The sequence below is a fragment of the Harpegnathos saltator genome, unplaced genomic scaffold (genome assembly GCF_003227715.2).
Source record: "Harpegnathos saltator strain DR-91 unplaced genomic scaffold, Hsal_v8.6 scaffold432, whole genome shotgun sequence".
Taxonomy (NCBI): domain Eukaryota; kingdom Metazoa; phylum Arthropoda; class Insecta; order Hymenoptera; family Formicidae; genus Harpegnathos; species Harpegnathos saltator.
This window is the reverse complement of record NW_020230242.1, coordinates 22,372-43,389: the sequence shown is the minus strand read 5'-3', so window position 1 is coordinate 43,389 and position 21,018 is coordinate 22,372. Positions and strand designations below refer to the sequence as shown.

The following is a 21,018-nucleotide window of genomic DNA, read 5'->3' as shown; positions in this document are numbered from 1 at the left end:
TATCGCGCTGGTCTGTCAGAAACTTAAGTTTAATATATAAAGTAACCAATATATAAAGTAACCATTAAAGTAACTATTAAATTAGTTAAGCTAGTTATCAAACAAATGTAACCAAGTTAAATTACAGTTACAGACGGCAAAAACGGAGCGAAGTTGAGTTACCAAAAAAAGATAACTGTAACTGTAACTTCGTTACAAGTAATGAGTTGCTTCTCAACCCTGGCGCTACGCCACGTGACGTGTGTGGTTCGTGTTTGAATTAAACTCTCGCCATTGTTCGCATTGATAACCGAGTTCGTCGATGCATTTCGATCGCTTCGCATTCGTTTCAATCCACTGCACCCGCGCGACCGCAATCGTTCCGACGCAACCGGTGCTCGATGATTTGACGAAAAAGTACATGACAAATTCCGGTACGTCCCGGGAGAATATACGTCGAGAGTCGCTCGGGGGAAAACTCGCGAAAATCGTGGGGAGCACGGCGTTCTCGGCCGGGTCGAGAGAGAGGAAAAGAAGACCTCTCGTCGGGCGCGCGTTCGTCAAGAAATAACATTTTTACAAATTCAAACTTTCTGCAGAAATGATAAATATATGCGCTCAATTCAGAATGAATGACGCTGGCCAGGATGGCATTGTAACGTCAAGCGTGGGAAATCTCCGGAATTGGCAATCGTGCGAACGATGGTGAGATTTATCGCGAGCGGAGCGGATATTCGCGGATTTTGTTGGTTGCATTTCCGATGGTGTATTTCCGCGCCGCGTGCAAAGTATCGAGCCGTGTCGATATCAAACAGCACAGATCATGCGATCGTTGTTGTCAGTGTCGACGTCACGCGACGCAAATTTAGCACGATCGATCGGCGGCGATGTACGGCTCGATTTCTATTTGACAATACAACAGGCATGGCATCGGCAATTCATTCAGTCCCGCAGTATTAATAGATCGCGCACGCGAGCGCCAATAAACCGTGATGTAGCGCGCAAGTGATAGCGTAATCTCTACATCGATACATAATAAGCCGAGAGCGCGGCAGCGGCAGAATACAATTATCGTTTGTTCGCGTTGATCAAATTTATCGTGTCACCGCATGCAACTGCGATATCACTTCCGGGTCTATGTTAATCCGATTCGGCCGACCGGGATCGAAGGAAAGAGGCCCGGACTCGCGCGTATCTATCTTATTACCGTATCAAGTGCCGTGCAATCGGAAGATAGAAGCCGGAGACCGCCTATAGCCCCGGAACTTCATGAATTATTTATCGCCACCGGGGCCACCGGACGCGGGAGAGCCGTTTATTAAAGCCACGGAAATTACTCGTACTTGATTTTCATGATTATGGGATATTCACTGACCCGAATACACGCGCGGCCGAATTAAACGCATGAATTTGTCGCACTCGCGCTGCGCATACGGCGCACACGATATCGCGTTGGATGTGCTTCCGCTTTGCGAGGGCACTGAACGATTCCGGGGTGGTTCTTGCCGGTTATCGCGAGCCACGTATTTATCACGCGCATGTCGATAAACGGACGCGTGACTCCACTTTTCGAGCGTAAAATTAACGTCGGGGCGTCTTCCTGTCTCATTACCCGCGAAATTCGGCGTATCGCGTTTGCTTATACTTTCACGCAAACAACAAACCGCCGTCATCCCGAGCAAAAAATTCTTAGGGCTATCCTCATGAAGCATAAGGTCCCGATAAGGCTGAAAGTAGGATGCCCTGAAAAGGGATGTCTATCATTATTATTACGTCAGGCTCCAAGATGGATCTTTTAAGGATACCTTAGATCTTACGAAATATGATTTTGATAAGGAAAACTGATAAGGACCTTAGAAGGATTTATTACGAGTGCCTTAAATTTAACAAATAAGGCTTTGATAGGGAAAGCTGAGAAGAGCCTTAGAAGAATTTTTTAGGAATGCCTTAGATTTTGCGAAATAAAGCTTTGATAGGAAAAGCTGAGAAGGGTCTTAGCAGGATTTTTAAAGGATGCCTTAGATTTTGTGAAATAAGACTGATAGAAAAAACTGAGAAGGGCCTTAGAAGGATTTTTAAGGGATGACTTGGATTTAATAAGTAAGGCTTTAACATGAACAACTGATATGGGCCTTAGAAGGATTTTTTAAGGATGCTTTAGATATACAAAGTCAAGTTTGTTATAAAAAATTAATAAGATCTGAAGCATGTAATAAAATTATCATAGTTCAGTATTGTTTTAGCAGGTATGCTCTATCTTATTCTTTTAAAGATTTCTTAATTATATCGTAATTAAAAATAAATTTTATTAGTTTTATTTCATTTATTAGTTTTATTTCATTAGTCCTTTCTAAGGATTTTTCTAATGTTGCCTTCGTTTTGAAATGCAGCAAACTTTAATGAAACCAATAGCAGGATTATGCGTAAAGTATGCTATATTTTCAAAATAAGAAATTCTTGTTATATAGGTTAAAAAGAACAAGGTTATAAAGAAATAAAGAAATTGCAGTCTAAATTTCTTGGAATGAAAAGAACGAATATTTTTACTCCAGCAATAATAAAAATATTTCGAATCGCAATTGCAAGAGTGAATATCTCAAATTTTAGAATGGATTTTAACTCCATATCTTAATATGATCCCTCGATACCCTGAGGTCCTCTTAATATTGTCTCATAAAACCCCTGTTAATATTTCCTCTTAAGATCTTTATAATATTGCTTTATAAGAACCCACTAAACCATTTATTATATATCTTGTAAGGTCCTTATCTTTCTATCACTACTAGCTCTGATTGATGAACTGAATGTTAGAGAAAAATAATCAGGCCCTTACCAAAGCCCTATTAATTTTTCTACTCGGGATGTCGGCCATCGTAGAATTCTGCTGCAGCGACTGATGGTAAATTAATATAAAAATACACAATTTCCAAATTGAAATAAATTTTTCTGTAGTACCAAAATCAACCAAAAATATATTAGTTTTAGGATTTTTGAGCATAACTTCCTTCATGGTAAAGAAACCGGATTCAAAATTTTCACGAGATGTTGTTTGATTGAAAGTATTATGCTTTGTTCGGTAAGCTGCATCTGTTATCAAAACATGTTATGACCTAATATATATATCCATACACTTCAAACCAAGTTATGCTCAAATATCTTAACCCTTTGTGACGCAGGCAGAGACCTACCTATATTCCGTCAGTTGTTTATATTTTATGAGCAGTTTTAACGATTGATTTCTTAGCAATTATATTTTTTAGCTTCTTAAGACCCTAACTAATGTAAAATAATTGTGATTACTTATAAATATTTTAAATTTATTATTGCTAATAGTAAATAAGTAAACACAATAAAATGTTTTTAAAAATAAATGTATGGCAAGGCGAAGAATTAATTATTTTTATCTGAGAATTGATACGCAAGGATTTGTTTGGGGCGTTGATTACGAATCTGTTGTCAGATTTTAGAAATTCAAAATAAGGAATCCAATATGGTGACATAAAATTAAAAATTCAACCAATTTCCGTGAAACTAGGTATCTAGGGTTTTCTTGGGCCACTGATTACGAATTCATTATCAGATTTTCAAAATTCGAGATTATCAATCCAATATGTCGGGCGAAAAACTTAAAAAAAACTTCAATTCTAGAAACATTGATATTGAGGGATTTTTAGGTCGCTAATTATGAATCCATCATCAGATTTTCAAAATTCACGATGACTGATTTAATACAGCGAGAATTTTAAAAAACCTAGATTTGTACGCCATTTTGAGTTTCGAAAATCTGACAACGGATTTGTAATTAGCGACATTAAAAACCGCTAGGTACCTAGTTTCACGGAAATTGGTTAAATTCTGAATTTTACATCCGCCATATTGGATTCGCCATTTTGAATTTCGAAAATCTGACAACGGATTCACGTAATCAGCGACTCAAAAAATCCCTGAATACAAAATTTTATAGAAATCGGTTGAAAGGAAAAATTCGTGGCTCAAATGGTTAAAGGTAGTATATTTTTGGCCGGTACTGCAGATACTTACAGAAGATCGATATTTGTGAGAGCGTCGTGTCTACGCAGGGTCAACCCGATTGGTCCGACAAATTCGTCGCAGTTTTTCGACGCAGATTGATATTCATTACTGAATCTGAGTTTTACCAGACGAGTTGACTCGCCGGTGCCACGTGGATTTACTTGTTCGGTAGTAAAAGGTTCATCTATATTTTGTGCGCAACTAAAGCCTGGCTGGTACCTTATTCATAAATAGCAGTGGAACGTGAAAGCATGGCCTGCAGCTTACGTGCTGCCGCACTATTAATAAGAAACGCGACGTGTGTGTGTGTGTGTGTGTGTGTGTGTGTGTGCGGTCAAGAATAATGCCGTGCTGCCCAGCCGCATTACGGAGCGGAAGAGTTAACATTGCGCCAAAGCTCAAAAACATCGACATCCGGTCGTCCGGCCGTAATAAATATAAAAACAGGTCCTTTGGACCCTCCGTCGTGCGTCATTACCGATTTAAATATTTGATGAACGGGAATTTTACTGAATTCGTCTTCGCTGTGCGTTTCCTGTTTGCTCGCCAGCCGAGAGCCCAAAACGATTGCCCGATTCGTTTCTAATCGCAGGAGTGGCTGTCCTTAAGGCAGGCTGTCGTGTCCGAGTTCCATAAACATTTCGTGCCTAGTGGACATTTGTCATACATAGGACAACGTTACAACGTCCTATAACTAGCCGACTTTGCTTTGCAGATGAGACGAAAGTATATTTAAGACAAATGCGACGTATTATGTTAGCGGAAAGCAGAGAAGTTTCGCCAGAACGTATAAGAGCAGTAAAAGGCGAGAGATCGCCTTTTGTTTCTCGAGCCACATTTCTGTCTACTATTGAAGAAAAGACCGAAATCAAAAGAGAAAATGAACGGAAAGACGAACAAGGTAAAACGAAAAGACGAACGAACGGATCCAAGGTGAGAATATATTTGCGATTGTTATAAGGACAGCAAAAAATTAATGAAATTTACGAGGCATGATATCCTTTATGACGCTTATGCTCTCCTTAGGAATCTTCACGTATTTTCGGTAAGTTTGTAATTTATCGGCGCCTTTATTTCCGCCGTTATGTCGACAGTGCATGAAAATTTGTATCTGCGCCGATACATCCAGGTCACCGCGCTAAAGATCCGGGAGTTACCTCTTGATACGTCATGTACAGTCTGTCAAGTAAGAGCGTGGTCGGGTTAATTTATAAAAAAATATATTAAATAAAATTTTTAAATACATATATGCATTGTATTCGATGAGAAGAAGGATGCAATAATGTCAATAATGCGTCCAGTCACCACCGGCGTCCATAATTGCCTGGCATCTCCGAGGCATGCTTTGGATCAAATTGACGGCGTATTCTAGCGGCAAGGATCTCCAAATCCGACGAATCTCGCAATATATAACTGTTCAAAGTGTACGTGCGTTTTCCACGAAGCTTCTGCTTCTGCTAATGTATGCCCACACATTTTCTATGGGATTTGCATCGGGCGACTGCGACGCCAATCCAATGTAATGATGCCAGATTGCTTCTTCCACTCGGTACAGAGCTTGCTGCGGTGTTCAAGATCGTTGTCCTGCTGCAGAATTCAAACCTCATTTTTATCGACGAACCAACGTTTGGCAGACGGTAACAAAGCCTTTTTGTATATTTTCAGCATTTTCTCGGCATTCAGGTTGTAGGTAAACAGGTGCAAAGTGCCAAATCCCTGCTTTGAGAAGCAGCCCCAAAGATGCACCTTTACTCCGTGTTTTACTGTTCACTGGACAAGCCTATTGGTGGAAGTCGACCAGGCTCGCGTCAGGATACAACGTGCCCATATAGAACATTCATCGGTAAAAATTACGTTGCTATGATCTTGATCGATGTTCTCGTGGGCCCAAGCGAGTCGCTTCGTCACATGTTTTTCGGTCAACAGAAGTTTCTTTATTTTGTTGCGCCATTTCAGGTCATGAGTGCGGAGATGAGTTCGGATAGTTTCAAGCGATATATCTAAACCTTCTGACTTTAATTTTGCTTGTCCTTGACGTAGTGTTAAAGCAGGATTCCAACTGAATCTTTCTTGCTAGTATATCAAGGACAAAGTATCCATCTATCGGCTCACAAAAGATTTAGGGCGGTACCGTTTATCAGTTATAAGTAAGGCCGACCACGCTCTTAGTAGACAGACTGTACTTTTTTGAAAAGCGTTCCAAATATTCCGACCCATGAGCATATGATTATTTTTTCGTTCATGTCTGGAGGCGGAGCATGATTGAACAAAAGAAGTCGACATCAAATTAACATATTCCTCTTCATATACAGGTTGCGTGAAAAGTTCGCGAAGCGAAACTGAAATAAAGAATATCTAATTCTAAAAATGATTTTATTCTTCAATATAGTCTCCATTAACTTCAATACACTTGGCCCAATGGCTCTCCAATAATTTTATTCCATCGCGGAAGTGTGTTTTTGGAAGGTCTATGAAATATGCCTCTACGGCTGCTATAGCTTCTTCATTCGACAAAAAATGCTTTCCACGGAGGAATTGTTTCAGGTTTCGGAACAGATAGAAGTCGCTGGGTGCCAAATCTGGCGAATACGGTGGATGATCAAGCAATTTGTACTTCAATTCAGTGAATTTAGACATTGACAAAACATTTGTGTGAACAGATGCGTTGTCTTGGTGAAAAATGATTTGTTTGTGCTGCAAATCAGGTCTTTTCTCACGAATTTTTGCGTCCAATTGACCCAAAAGGTTACAATAATATTCAGAGTTAATTGTTTTACCTTTTTCCAGATAGTCAATTAACAAAATCCCTTTAGCATCCCAAAAAACTGATGTGAAACCTTTTTTTGCCGATCTTTCATGCTTTGTTTGCTTTGGAGCTGAATATCCAGCTTCAGTCCACTGTAAATGTTCCTGTTTCAATTTAGGATCATGGTGATATGGAACTATGGATGATCCAAGTCTCATTCATAGTTATAAAACGACGCACAAAATTGGTTTTATTCTTCTTAAAACGATTCAAATGACGCTGAGAAATTTGCTTTCGAGCGAGTTTTTGTTGAATTGTTAACGTATGCGGAACCACTTTTCCAAACACCTTTTTCATTTGTAATTCTTTATGCAAAGTATGCCGTACCCGTTCATCTGAAATGCCTATGGTATGAACAATTTCACGCGTAGTCACACTTGGATCTTCAGAAACAATAACATGTATTTGCTCAATGATTTCTGGTGTTGATGTGCTTTTTGGACGTCCACTGCGTGGATCATCTTCAATGCTTGTACGACCACGTTGAAACTCAAGTGCTCATTTACAAACCATTGTTTTTGAAGGAGTAGATTCCCCTAACACATTTACCATCTCGGAATGAATTTCCATTGCCTTTAAACCTTTTTTAACAAAGAACTCAATCATTGCACGCTGTTTCAAATTTTCCATTGCAAACAAATATACTGACCCGTCAACTTCAATTGGCTTGTAAACACAGAAAGAATTGACAGATGGAAATGAAACCTAACCTAGGTTCATGTGAAGAGTGATTCCATATAACCGATTACAATTTATAATTCTACCGTTTACTTATAGATTCCGCTCCGCGTACTTTTCATGCAACCTGTAAGAGGAAAATTAATTGATATCAGAGGGAATCCTCTTGAAATAAGAGGAAAATGGTTAGAATAATGTCTAATAAATTTTAGATGAATCGTTCTTTTTCTGTAAAAGGCTTTTTTTGTTTAGAATATGAGACTCGTACAAAGGTCACGTTTCGCGTGACTATAGTTGGTCACTGTATAGTTGCCAATTTACGTTATTTTTTGTTATTCTCGTACGTTATCCTCGTATTGCTTTTCGCCAATTTTTCGAGTCACGCAACAATCTCCGCGCGAAATATTCCAAGGAAGAGAAATGCTCGTGAAGAAAACGGTTGCGACCTCTCCGTCCCCTTCTGCGAACAATTTGATTTATCGTTATCGTACATATCTCAGACGTATATGTGTTGCTGTAACATATAACGAAAATAATTTACGCAAATTTGGTAATAACGGTCAATCGCATCATCAAGAAGCACGGCGCCGTTTCTATCAGATTTTGCAGCTCGATGTCACAATTGCTCTGATTGAGCTACTGTCGCGTGCGCAAATAGTTGAGCAGTTTTGAAAGGACTTCCATTCATGAACTTCCACGTATCCTTTGCAGATCCTTTGCAGATATATTGCCGTGTATTGTATGTGCTCTTTCATTACTTCCTATTAACAAACTACGCCTGGATGTTCTGCGAGGATCTCTATTTGCACACCTTACTGGTAAACGCATTCACCAACGAGCACAAATTAGTGAATTGGCTGATTGGACTCGGATTGTCGGTGCCGGCTGTAATCGTCACCTTGTACATGGCACTACGCGCCTCCAGCAACGATCCTGCGGACATTGAGCAGTAAGTAATAATTTGCCAGTAGACGATCGCGTTGAGAGGATTAGCCCGCGAGAACATTTAACGAAGAAATCGTAAATCATCGCGCGACGATGAGAGTGCGGTGGCGAAAACCGAGAGAAGAAAAAGGAACATTAAGCGGGAAATTGACACTGTAGAACAAATCTGAATAATTATGCAAGATTGTTCGGAACAAGACCGAACATATGATAGCTCCGGAGAGCTGGCTGATAATAAGGGATCGCAGAGCGACGTCCGCCAGCGGCCGGGCCACTCGAGTCCTCTCGACGACCGACCGGTCGTCCTGAGTGAAGGCTGGGGCCCCGTAAGGCGACCACGGACCCTGCTGAACACGCAACACCGCGCGCCGACGCACCGCGCTCAGGGACGGCGGCGAAGCGATCGAGAGAGAGAGAGAGGACACGCACGCAATGATGTAGAGACGCCGATGTAAAACGCAACGAACGCAGTAGACGCAATAGAGTATCGCGGAAGTAACGCAGTAAAACGCAAGTGAAACAACGCAGGAGAACGACGCAACTATATACAAGCGAACAACGTCGCGAACGCAAAGTCTCGCATGACACACGTGTGTGATGTCAACGGTGCGCGGCGCCCGGAGCACGTCAAGCACGTGTAACGAAACGACCTCCGTCGTTTCGGACGGTCTGCCCTTCCGGATGTAACGGCCAATAGCCAGCCACGGTCCCGAGGATGCGTGGGAATGGAGCTCGGAGAGCTCCGGCTCGCAGGACGACCGAGTCGCTCCTGTGAGAAAGCCAAGTTCCCAACGGATACTTGGAAGAAGGAGCGCGAAAGCTCTAGGACAACCGAGCCGCTTCTGAATCGCCAAGGCCCCCCTACGGACGCTTGGGAACGAGGGAGCTCGAAGCTCCGAGGAGACGGTCGAGTCGCTCCTAAGATCACGGCAACGCCGTGAGCCCGAGATCACAAGACGAGATTCGAAACATTAGCCTCAACCCAGCAGGGTGTATTGGCGCCACCTTCAACTCAGCAGAGTATATAGAGCGGTGGTTCGAATCTAAGACGGAAGACCGAACACGCCCTAGGAAAGCCTAGAAAAAAGCACGTCAGTAATCACCAGTACACGATGCACGAACGCGTAGCATAATTCGCTACCAAAAACTGGCCAGGCAGAAGACAAGGCAAGGCAAAGCACAAGGCACGGCGCGCCCGGTTATATATCCGGGCGGTCGAATCTTGCCTGTGGGCAGCGGAATCGCGAGCCGTGCCGTGTAGCGGCCGCGGTTGAACCTACCGGGAGTCCCCCGCCGCTAGCGAGAACGCCCCGGGAACCAGGCCGCCCGCCCTGCAGTGTCGATTCCGACACCGACTTTCCGTACGGCATCACGTGCCATACGGAACAAAGATTAAAAACTAAAGAAGGAGAAAAAATAAAGAAGAAAAACTCAAAAATAACAATATATCTTTTTGCGTAATAAGAAAATCTCGAGAAGCAGCTCTGACAAGAAGTAGTTTTATTTTTATCGTAATCAATCCCTGGGTACGCGCATACACGCATTTTGTGTATCTTCCGACATTAAGATGTGAGATCGGGTCCGATATAAGGCCATGGACATAAACAGGACTTGGTCTATTGAATTAAAAGCTTAAGGGATCGTAGTTGCTCAAAAAGGTGCATGCAGTTCTTAAAACAGTTCTTTTCAAAACTTCGTATTTAGCCTTGCGGCAGAAAATACGTCAGTCATTTCTTTCAAAAGTATTTGTAATAAGTGTTTCTACGTGATCTACGATAGTGTTTTGGAAAGCTCTCGAGATAAGCTACAAGATATGTAAAAATAGGGGATTCTATATAAAATATTGAAATCGACATTCACGTGACCTTCAAATGACTATCCAAGTCATTCAAACCAATCAAACTAATGACACCATCTTATGTCCCCCTTGAAACCATACAACTTTTATCTGAAACATTTTTTTCAGAAACGCTTAGTTTTCCAAAGAAATGCTTGATACGGGTGCGCTGATGCACCATGTATACTTGAAGTATACACTCTAAATACTTCCGTTTAAGTTGGAATTAACTAAATATTACTTCCAAGGGTATAAGGAAGTGATTCCAGCCATTTTGGTCCAATTTTAAAGGGTGCCGAAAACAGGCCTTAGGGACCTTTCTCCTTTGGTGATTTTTTTCACATTTTGGAGATTAGTGAAAATTTTTTGGGAAAAGCATAAATCTGGTAAATTTTGACAGCCGGTACTGAGAAAAATTTCCACAATCGAATGTGAAGAAAATAATTGGCTGTGATTGGTCAATTTTTTTACAACTTAAGGTTTACTATATCTATTGTATTAGGTACGCAACTAAGTTCTCGCTGTTTTTTTGATGAAAATGCAACTTTATTGTGAAAAAATGGTTACAAATGAATCATTCAAAATATTGCCCATCGCTAGCGACAACTTTTTCCCATCTTTCTGGCAGAGCTCGAATACCGTCACAATAGAAGTGTTCGTCTTTTGAGGCTATCCACGAATCAAGCCATTTTGAGATGTCTTCATATGAGCGGAACTGCTGATTAGCCAGACCATGTGCCATCGAACGGAACAAGTAATAATCGGACGACGCAATATCTGGGGAATATGGCGGGTGGGGTAGGACTTCCCATTTGAGCGTTTCTAAGTAGGTTTTAACGGGTTTGGCAACGTGAGGCCGAGCGTTGTCATGCTGTAGAATCACTTTTTCGTGCCTCTGCTCGTATTGTGGCCGCTTTTCGCGCAGTGCTCGGCTCAATCGCATCAATTGAGTTCGATACCGTTCCCCAGTGATGGTTTCGTTCGGTTTCAACAGCTCATAATAAATAACACCGCCCTGGTCCCACCAAGTACACAGCAAAACCTTCGCAGCGTGAATATTCGGCCGAGCCGACGACGTAGAAGCATGATCGGGCAGTCCCCATGATTTTATTCTCTTTGGGTTGCTGTAATGAATCCATTTTTCATCACCCGTAACGATGCGATGAAGAAAACCCTTCCTTTTTTGCGCTGGAGCAGTTGTTCACAGGCGAAAAAACGACGCTCAACGTCTCTTGGCTTCAAATCATAAGGAACCCAAGTTCCTTGTTTTTGAATCATTCCCAACGCATGCAATCGCTTGGAAATGGCTTGGCGGGTAACTCCTAATGCTGAAGCAAGCTCTTTTTGCGTTTGGCACGGATCCTCATCGAGCAATGCCTCCAATTCAGCGTCTTCGAAGGTTTTTGGCCTTCCTTCACGCGAACGGTCGTCAACATCGAAATCACCATCTTTGAAGCGACGGAACCAATCACGGCACGTTGTTTCACTTAGAGCAGCATCTCCGTAAACTTTTTGGAGTTCTCGATGCGCTTCAGCCGCCGTTTTCTTCGAATGAAAGAAGAAAAGCAACACTTCCTGCAAATGACGATTATTTGGCACAAAATAAGACATTTTCGCACAACCAAAAGTATATGACGCAAAAACAAAATCACTAATGTGTCAAAGCGGTTTGTTTACCATATGTCTAAGCTTGGTTCATGACGTTTTGGTTATGTCACAATCGACCAGCACTTACTACTGGAGCCATTTCTTGAAAAACAGCGGGAACTTAGTTGCGCACCTAATAGATTCAGCCTAAAAAGAGAGTGGCCAACATTTTCTGATTGGCTGATTAATATATAATTTCCACGAGTCCTTTGATTGGGTGGAATTGATTGGGTGCATTCAGTATTATAATCGCTCACTGAGTACTAAGTGAGCTCTTGCATTTGATTGGCGTATATTTTTGGATCTAAAGGAATATGCCAATCGGATGTAAAAGCTGACTGAGAGCTCAGTGAGCGGTTGTAACACTGCTACGTAGAATGCATTCATTGGCTACGTTTCAATATTCACATATAAACACGGACAGTATAACCACAGTTATCACAGTAATGACACTCTCCAAATTTCGCGTCTCCAAAAATGAACTGCGCATGCGCAGCTGTGTTACCTAACTAATAGCGTTATAGACATCTTTTCTATCTCACTTTCTCGCAGAAAAGATATATTATATGTCTCACTCTAACTTATTATACTTAGTTCAGCAGTATAGCTAAAAAGTGACCATCTTTCTGTCACAATTGTTAATTTCAATTTCTGCTCTCTCTTTCTATCTTTCCCTCTCTCTCTCTCTCTCTATATATATATATATATTTATTTACATTTTGATTAAATCATATAGAGTACGATTCATTAAATGTTGCAAATGCTTTGAACACTGTATAATAGCCTTCCTTTTAGCGTTCAAAGCGTTTGTACTCGTAGTCTCAAGTAGACTGTGTTTGCTATTGGTTAGATAACAAAGGTGTAATTCATTTTTGGAGACGCTAACATCAAAGGTGCCGACAGAGAGAGTCGCTACTGTGTATACTGTGGTATAATCACCCCTCATCATTACAAAAGGAAGGAACGAAGATATTTCGAAGTTATAATATATCTTAAGACTAAAAGAAGAAAAATAATTGAATTGAATTGATATTAAATAACTTTGAGTCTATCAAAGCTATAAAAGAATACACCAATAATCACTGAGCGCTCACTAAGCTGCTTCCTCCGCTGAACGCGACCATTCTATCTTCGTTTCTCATTAAAAATCGACAAATCCGAGTAATCTATCTATACTCATAATTCTAGGTTTGCGCATGCGTTATTATTAAAAACAAATAAGAAAATTGAGATTTAGCATAGTTAGTGAAAATTTTTGTCAATTTGGTGAAATTGTTACTAAAAGTGAGGAAATTTGAAGAATTTTTGCATAAAGATTGATGAAAACACATAATTTTGATCTGGCAACACTGGTTGACGGCGTGATGCAACGATTACTGTCACGATTAGGTGCTGGATCAACGAGGGCAGCTATATGAATGTGCTTGTTTATCCCGTGTACGTATCCACCATGTTGAACCTGCTCTTCCTATTTAACATCGTGCGAGTGCTCCTCATGAAGCTGCGCGCCAGACCCGCCGTCGGAACACGCCCATCGCGATTCATGCTGCAGGCTTTCAGATGACATACGAGCTGAATTCTTTATAACTTGTATGTTAACCGTTGCGCGTCACGTTTCATATCGAGAGACGGCGCGGGAAAAGAGAAGAAAAGAAAATAACAATAAGAGCGCGGAGTAACGAACGGGTCTCTTTTCCGCGCGGCAGTCATCGACTGAAATGTATCCTCCTCGCGAGGAATTATTTCTCATGAGATTGCTTCGATCGTCCACCCGTTAGAATTCGCTCGACGACATCTTGAAGCGGCGTCGTTAGTCGCCGATAAATCTGCCGTAGAACTTTCGCTTAAAGCACCAGTCTCTCTCGTTTAAAACCAAGTTAATACTTTGAACACTGAGAAAAATTGTATTAAAATTAAACAAATATTTGTTCGAATACATTTATGACTGTGAATACATTTATTTAAATTAAGCAATTATTTTCTAAAATTCAAGAAAAAAGTTTACATTCAGAACCTCTGTATTTCATTTTAGAAATTGGTCGCTTAATTTGAATAAATCTATTCACAGTCGTATTCAAACAAATATTTGTTTAATTTTAGTACAATTTTGTCTCAGTGAATGAACAAATGACTGGTGCTCTTTGGGATAGTCGCGGAATGATTTTAGTCGTTGGGAAAAAATGACTGTGTTTCTTTTTTCGAATACGAAACTCGCAGTAATATTTATCACCGTTGTCGATATTTTACGAAAATAACGTCTAATATTTTGTCATCAGGACAACGTTATTGTTAGTACCTCTCTTGGGTCTTTACTATTTAGTGATTCCATTTCGGCCGCCCGAAAAGCATCCTTGGGAGCAGTTTTACGAAGTCCTTTCTGCGATCATAGCTTTCTTCCAGGTGAACGCCTTTAATCTTTATCGACGACCTTCGAGAGAATTTCTACTATACAAGTAAAATTAATTCGACTGATCAAGACTGAATATATTATATATATAATCATAGTAATAGTGAGTATAATAATAATAATAATAATAATAATATTTTATTATACGCTTGATATACAAATGTTGGACGACGAATAAATATGATCGCACGATAAACTTAAATCTTCTCTTCTTGTTGTTAAAAGGCACGCGTTTTATTGAGAAGTGACGGACGTGTTGAGAAACTTTGCGTACACGAATGTACTCTTCTGCTACGTACGATCAATATTCGAATATTTCGAGGCATTCGTCATCGTGGAGTTAATTCGTCTGTCATTCTTCCATAAATTCTTGAAATAATATACGACATTTAAAGATACAATGTTTAAAATAAAAAAAAGGGAAAGAAAAAGTATGTTATAAGTAAACAAATAAATTGGCGAGTGAAGTTTGGGATATTAAAATACATAAAAATATTTCGGATACGATGCGATTTTGCGCGCGCTGATAGCTTTCCACAACAAGGAACAGGATTTTTTTGTTTTCTTTTGAAAACTGCCAAGCCCGGGACTGGAAACTCGAATAGCCGGAAAATATTGCAGTTAGAAAAAATGCATATGTATGTTTACTTTTTGTGAAATCAATCGTACTTTTAACGGTAAAAATCAGTTCAATTGCGTTAAAGATGTATTTTTTGTACAGGGTGCGTACGGTATTTGAGAACACTCATATATGTGAATGTAATTTCTGGAGAACAATTTTGTTTGTTTTTTTTCTTGTCAGATCATCAATGGAGGACTATGGAATAACGCAAGAAATGAAGAGACATGCAGTTATCGTCGCTATATGCGCGAAACACACCAATTTAGAAATCTCCAATTTTCTCAATTGCGCCCGATCATTCGTACATAAGGTTCGTGAATTGGAAGCATCAGCTGGCGATGTAGAAACTGTTGCAAAACGCAAAAAACATGAGGAACGTTCGGACACTACTAGAAATATACAATTTGTCCAACAAGTGCAAGAGATCGTTGACGAAAGTCCTTCAAAGTCCATGAGGGCCATTGCGAGGGACCTGAATGTCTCTGACTGTCTAATCCGTCGAGTTGTCCACGAAGACCTCCGCTATACGTCCTACGTTATGCGCAGAGGACAGCTCATGTCGGCACAAACTCGGGAACAGACTTATCCGAGGAAAACGTCTTTTGAACAAGCTTAAGCACCCTGAAGTCCCTAACATGTTGTGGTTTTTTTCTGACGAAAAGAATTTCGACCAAGACCAAAAAATCAATCGGAGAAATGACAGGTGGTTATGCTTATCCTACTGAGGTTCCCCGTGTTATGCACACGAAGTTTCCAGCAACTGTCATGATTTTGGGAGTTGTGAGCAACGAAAGACATGTTATGCCACCCCACTTCTTTCGTCAGGGGCTTCGGGTGAATTCTGCCGCCTATATCGAGGTTTTAGAAACAGTTGTGAAACCCTGGATTGATAGTGTACGTTGGGACAGACCATACATATTCCGGCAAGACTTTGCTCCTTCACACAAAGCCATGATGATACAAGATTGGATGACCGAAAATTTCTATGACCACATTACCCCAAACTTATGGCCACCTAGCTCCCCAGACTTTAATCCCCTGGATTATTACGTATGGGGCGTAATTGAGCGGGAGACCAATAAACATCCTCACAATAATATTTCATCACTGAATTACGCTATAACAACAACAATGATCAAAATGAATAGAGAGCATTTGATTCGGGCATGCAATCGTTTCCGACCCTGGATTAAGTACGTTATTGCCGCTAATGGGGATTTTATTGAGTAATTGTATAGTTTAGGAGTCAATTAACGTCGTGTAAAAATTTCATGGAACTATAATAAATTTTGCAAAAAATATGAATAAATTAGTTTTAATGTCATTTGTCCTCAAATACCGTACGCACCCTGTATATGCGTGATGGAAGAAATACAAGCTGCAAGCTAGGAGTTTTGCAATTATCACATCCATGTTCAGCAAAAAATACTCACAAAGAACATCCGCGAAATGTGCGTCTTCGATTTCATTGAAACTTGGCATAAAAAATCGTACAATTTTTGTTTAAAAATCTTTTTCCTATCTGCAATAACTATTAAGACATAACATAAAGGGGATGAAACTCTGAGGGGCAGTTTCACCCCTTAAACCTGAGCTATTGCCGATAAAAAAGATATGAGTCTCTCTGAATTTTGGCTACTCTACAAATATTAGGTGTAGTAAAAAGAAATTCATTATTTTTGTATGAAATTGAAGGCTTTAATTACCATAGTTAGAATGATCCGATTCAGGTCAAATATGCCCCGTTTTGTTCGATAACTTGTTGCCATTTTGAAGGTAATTTCATTATGCCTTTCTCATAGAAGCCCTCGTCCCTATTAGCAAAATTGAGACAGTCGATTTTCACAAGCCTCTCTTGAAACGAATTTTTCACCAACAAAATTGTTCGCCATGGACAGGAACAGATGGTAATCACTTGGTGCCAGGTCCGGACTATAAGGTAGATGCATAAGAACCTCCCAACCAAGCTCCCGGAGCTTCTGGCGAGTCACTATCGATGTGTGTGGCCTGGCGTTGTCCTGATGGAACACAATTCCTCTCCTATTGGCCAAAGCTGGCCGCTTCTGGGCGATTGCTTCCTTCAGACGGTCCAATTGTTGACAGTACAGTTCCGAGTTAAGAGTTTTGCCGTAGGGGAGCAGCTCATAGTAGATAATTCCCTGCCAATCCCACCAAACACACAGCAAAACCTTCCTGGCCGTCAATCCTGGCTTGGCCAACGTTTCCGCCGGCTCACCGCGATTCGACCACGACCGTTTTCGCTTGACGTTGTCGTAAGTGATCCACTTTTCATCACCAGTGACCAACCGCTTCAGAAATGGGTCGATTTTGTTGCGATTCAGCAGCGATTCGCAAATGGAAATTCGGTCCATGAGGTTTTTTTGCGTTAACTCGTGTGGCACCCATACATCGAGCTTCTTTTTGTATCCAGCCTTATTCAAATGGTTCCAAACGGTTTTTGTGCAATCTTTAGCTTTTGGGCAATCGAAACAGTGCTTACATGACGGTCGGACTCGACAATGTCCATGATTTTATCGATATTTTCGACAATTGGCCTTCCAGTGCGTGGTGCATCTTTGACATCGAAATTACCGGAACGGAATCGACGAAACCAAAATTGCGCGTGATTGGCTGTTACAGTATCAGGACCATAAACACTATTCACATTTTCAGCTGCCTGGCTTGCGTTTTCGCCTTTATCGAAGAAAAACTGTAAAATATAGCGTATTTTCTCTTTGCTAGTGCCCATTTTTGACGTGCGCTCAAACAAAACTGAGTCAACTAATCACAAAACTGTCAGAAAAGTTTTTTAGTACGAAATCTCATCTTTCTAACGTCATCTAGTGGAACCCGATCGGACTTATACAACGCGAGATACAGATAACTAAAGCCATCTATTGGAAAAATAATGGATTTCTTTACTACACCTGATATTTGTCAAATTTCGTCGAAATCGGAGACGCACATTTCGCGAATATTCTTTATCGGTCGATTTCTTTCCGACATAAGTATTGGAATATCAGACATTTTTGACATAAATGGTGAAAAAAATAAGAATGACTCTTGGCAGATGTCGATAAATCTCAATTTTAATTTTGTTTGGAATTGTTTCGAGACTCCAAGAATGTTTCGCTTCACAACTTAATTTGCAAATTACTGAGCGCTAAAAATAAGATGGAAAAAATGGAAAAATAACAATCTCGCTGGTAAAACACACTTCGCTAAACAAGACTCTCGATCTGAGATTACTTGATTAAGTAGATTAAATAATAAAAAAAGATTAATCTTAATCAAGCGAATTGATTAATTAATAAAAGAATTAATTAAAGCAATCTTAATTGAAAGATAGTGATAGCTCCGCGACGTTGCATATAATAAAGGAGTCGTCTGTGTACGCGCACTTTATATTACAATGTGCTGCATGAAAAAGAGAAAATATTCTTCCAATTATACTTTGACATTTGAACTCTTTTTATTACGCGAAAATTCTGGGTTCAATGATACATTCGGATTTTAAATAACAGCATTGCACCGTATTAAGTGTAATTAGTTATCGATAAAGCGCTTCATATACCCGACGCTTTGTGCAGAATAAAATGTCATCGGAGTAAATGAACATTGTTAATAAGTCTTCTGTCGAATTAAGCGTGCCTATACGTGCCTGGAGCAACCAAAATTGACGTGGAATTGCTCCCATGGCATGGAATCGCACGACGCCACCAACGTAATTACACCGTTACACCGTTACGGACGAACCGCCTCGTTTGCGTAAAATTGTATCGGATCAATAGAATCGCGATTTCATTGAACGACACTGTTATACACGAAGCATTTTCCTCGGCATTTCACTTGCCTCAATTTAAACTTCCTTTTTATTTTACCGGGAAAACTCCATCGTTAACCCTTTAAAGCATGGTGGGGTCCTACAATCCCACCTTATCTTTCTTCATTTTTAGTTATTTTAGCTATCTTTTGGATATTCTCGTCCGAATTTTTTTTACTTCTAAGATATGTTAGATATTGATATACGTGCTGAAAATGTAAAATGTCAATTTTTTTTTAATTTAAGCATCCTGTAAATAAACAAATTGCATAAAATTATATATTTTTCAGTAAAAATTTATTTAACGGTAATCTATAAAAACAGTCGTAACGAAACTTGTTCATTTTACGTTTTTGAGATCGCCGATTACGAATCCGGGGTCAGAATTTCAATTCAAAATGACGGATTCAATATGGTGGACAAAAATGTTCAAAATCCTTCAATTTCGACAGAAATAAGTACATGAAGGTTTTTTGGGTCGCTGACCACGAATTTGTTATCAGATTTCGGAAATTAAAATCCATAATATCATATCAAAGTTAACCATTTGAAGTCGCCATATTAGATCCGCCATTTTGCATTTTTAAATTTTGACTCCAGATTCGTAATCAGCGACGCAGAAAACCCCCTATATACATAATCAGTTTCTTTTATTATTGCATAGAAAAATTCATGCTTCAAAGGATCAATATCTCTTGGCAATGCAGCATGTAGCAAGGAACTCTTCGAAAATCCATCGGTTATCTTTGCGAGTTGTTTGTCAAGCTTATTCGGCCATGACTGCAATAATCTGCCACAAAGCAAAGATACGCTGGTACGAGCACAGAAGTCTATGAATAATATATATATCAATATTACGAATTGATCTTGATATGATATTTTTCATGATATTTGAATTGATATTTTTCATTTTTTTCATTTATTTCATTTTTTCACTTTTTCATTTTACGATACCGCGTCGATTTCGCAATCTGGCGAATCGTAATCTCTCAATCTCGCACAATGGTGTACAACGAAAGCGTGCAATCCGGTGACATGGATTAAATTTGAAAGTTGACCGGAAGTGTAGCTCGCTTCTCCGTAATCTGCGTGAAGCGCGTTGCAGTAAAGTCGACGGACATTTCTGCCGTTCTGCATTTTCTCCGACCTCGAATATCGAAATAAAACGCCATTTCTCCTTTTTCCAGGGCCTCTGTGTGGCGGTACTTATCGGCTTTTGCAACGGGGAGGTAAGTTCCACAGCGCGGTTGAGCGGCCACTTTTGCCTTTCTCGTAGTAACAATATGTAATGATATTTTTCCTCGTGGTGTTCCCAGGTAATGGCGCAGTTCAAGAGGAAGTGGGAGAACAACGTGCTGTTGCGGAAATGAATTAACTCCTGCACGACCACGACTGTCTCGGTATGTGATATTGACGAAAAGTTCGGGATGGGTTTTTGCGGCCGAGGATCGATTTTAAACGCCACCCAGCTTTCTCACTTACTTTCTCACGCAAGGAAAAACTCCCGTTGAGGAATAAAACCCGGTCGAGAGCGGATGGATCAAGAGGAATGCGGCGAGGATGCATTCTCTACAAATTGAATTCGTTATCTCTAAAATCACGGGATTAATTGACAAGTCTCCCTGCTCCTGCCTATTCTATCTCGTCGTCTGTGTACTCTTGCTAACCTGTTGTTCTTCATTTTCTCTTTATGCGAACGACTGAACCAACAATCTCTCACCCAAACGCTTCCACGCGATGAAGCCGATGATCGACAGCTCTCTGCTAGTATTTGTTATTTTGCTTGCAACACCCAAAAAAAAGTAATTTCAGAACAAAAGGAATTATCTAAATTTTAGAGGGTTTTGTTCTCATATATGGCCTCAAGAGGATTCCTCTAAGATCAAAAGGAAAATATTATAAATACATTATTCTCAAAATTAGAGGGATTATATGTTATACATGTATAATGCAAATTTTATTAATTTTAATATAAATTTCCTCTTATACACAGATTATTTAATCTTTTTTTAGGACGATTATTATTTATTCTTACTGTACTTTATTCTTACTGGTTATACTAGTTAATTTGAAAAAATTATTATAACCTACAGCGAAAAATAATATATATATATATATATATACAGATATATTATATATATATATACGAGGGTGGTCCGATAAGTACTACATGGGCTGAAAAGTCTTTGGCTTAACAATGAAAAAACGATTTTTTAATGAAAAAAGTGTTTTATTCCTCGAC

The 21,018-nt window shown here is 39.9% G+C and overlaps 1 protein-coding gene across 1 annotated transcript; it reads left to right on the top strand.

The window, feature by feature from the left end:
* The first annotated feature begins 8,074 nt into the window (after positions 1-8,074).
* Positions 8,075-20,565, top strand: LOC105181092 (secretin receptor-like). Its single transcript, XM_025301584.1, is given in 5 exon segments — positions 8,075-8,444; positions 13,314-13,486; positions 14,203-14,324; positions 19,964-20,005; positions 20,093-20,565. Coding segments are annotated over 5 exon segments (795 nt in total). The 5' UTR covers positions 8,075-8,181; the 3' UTR covers positions 20,288-20,565.
* The last annotated feature ends 453 nt before the right edge of the window (positions 20,566-21,018 follow it).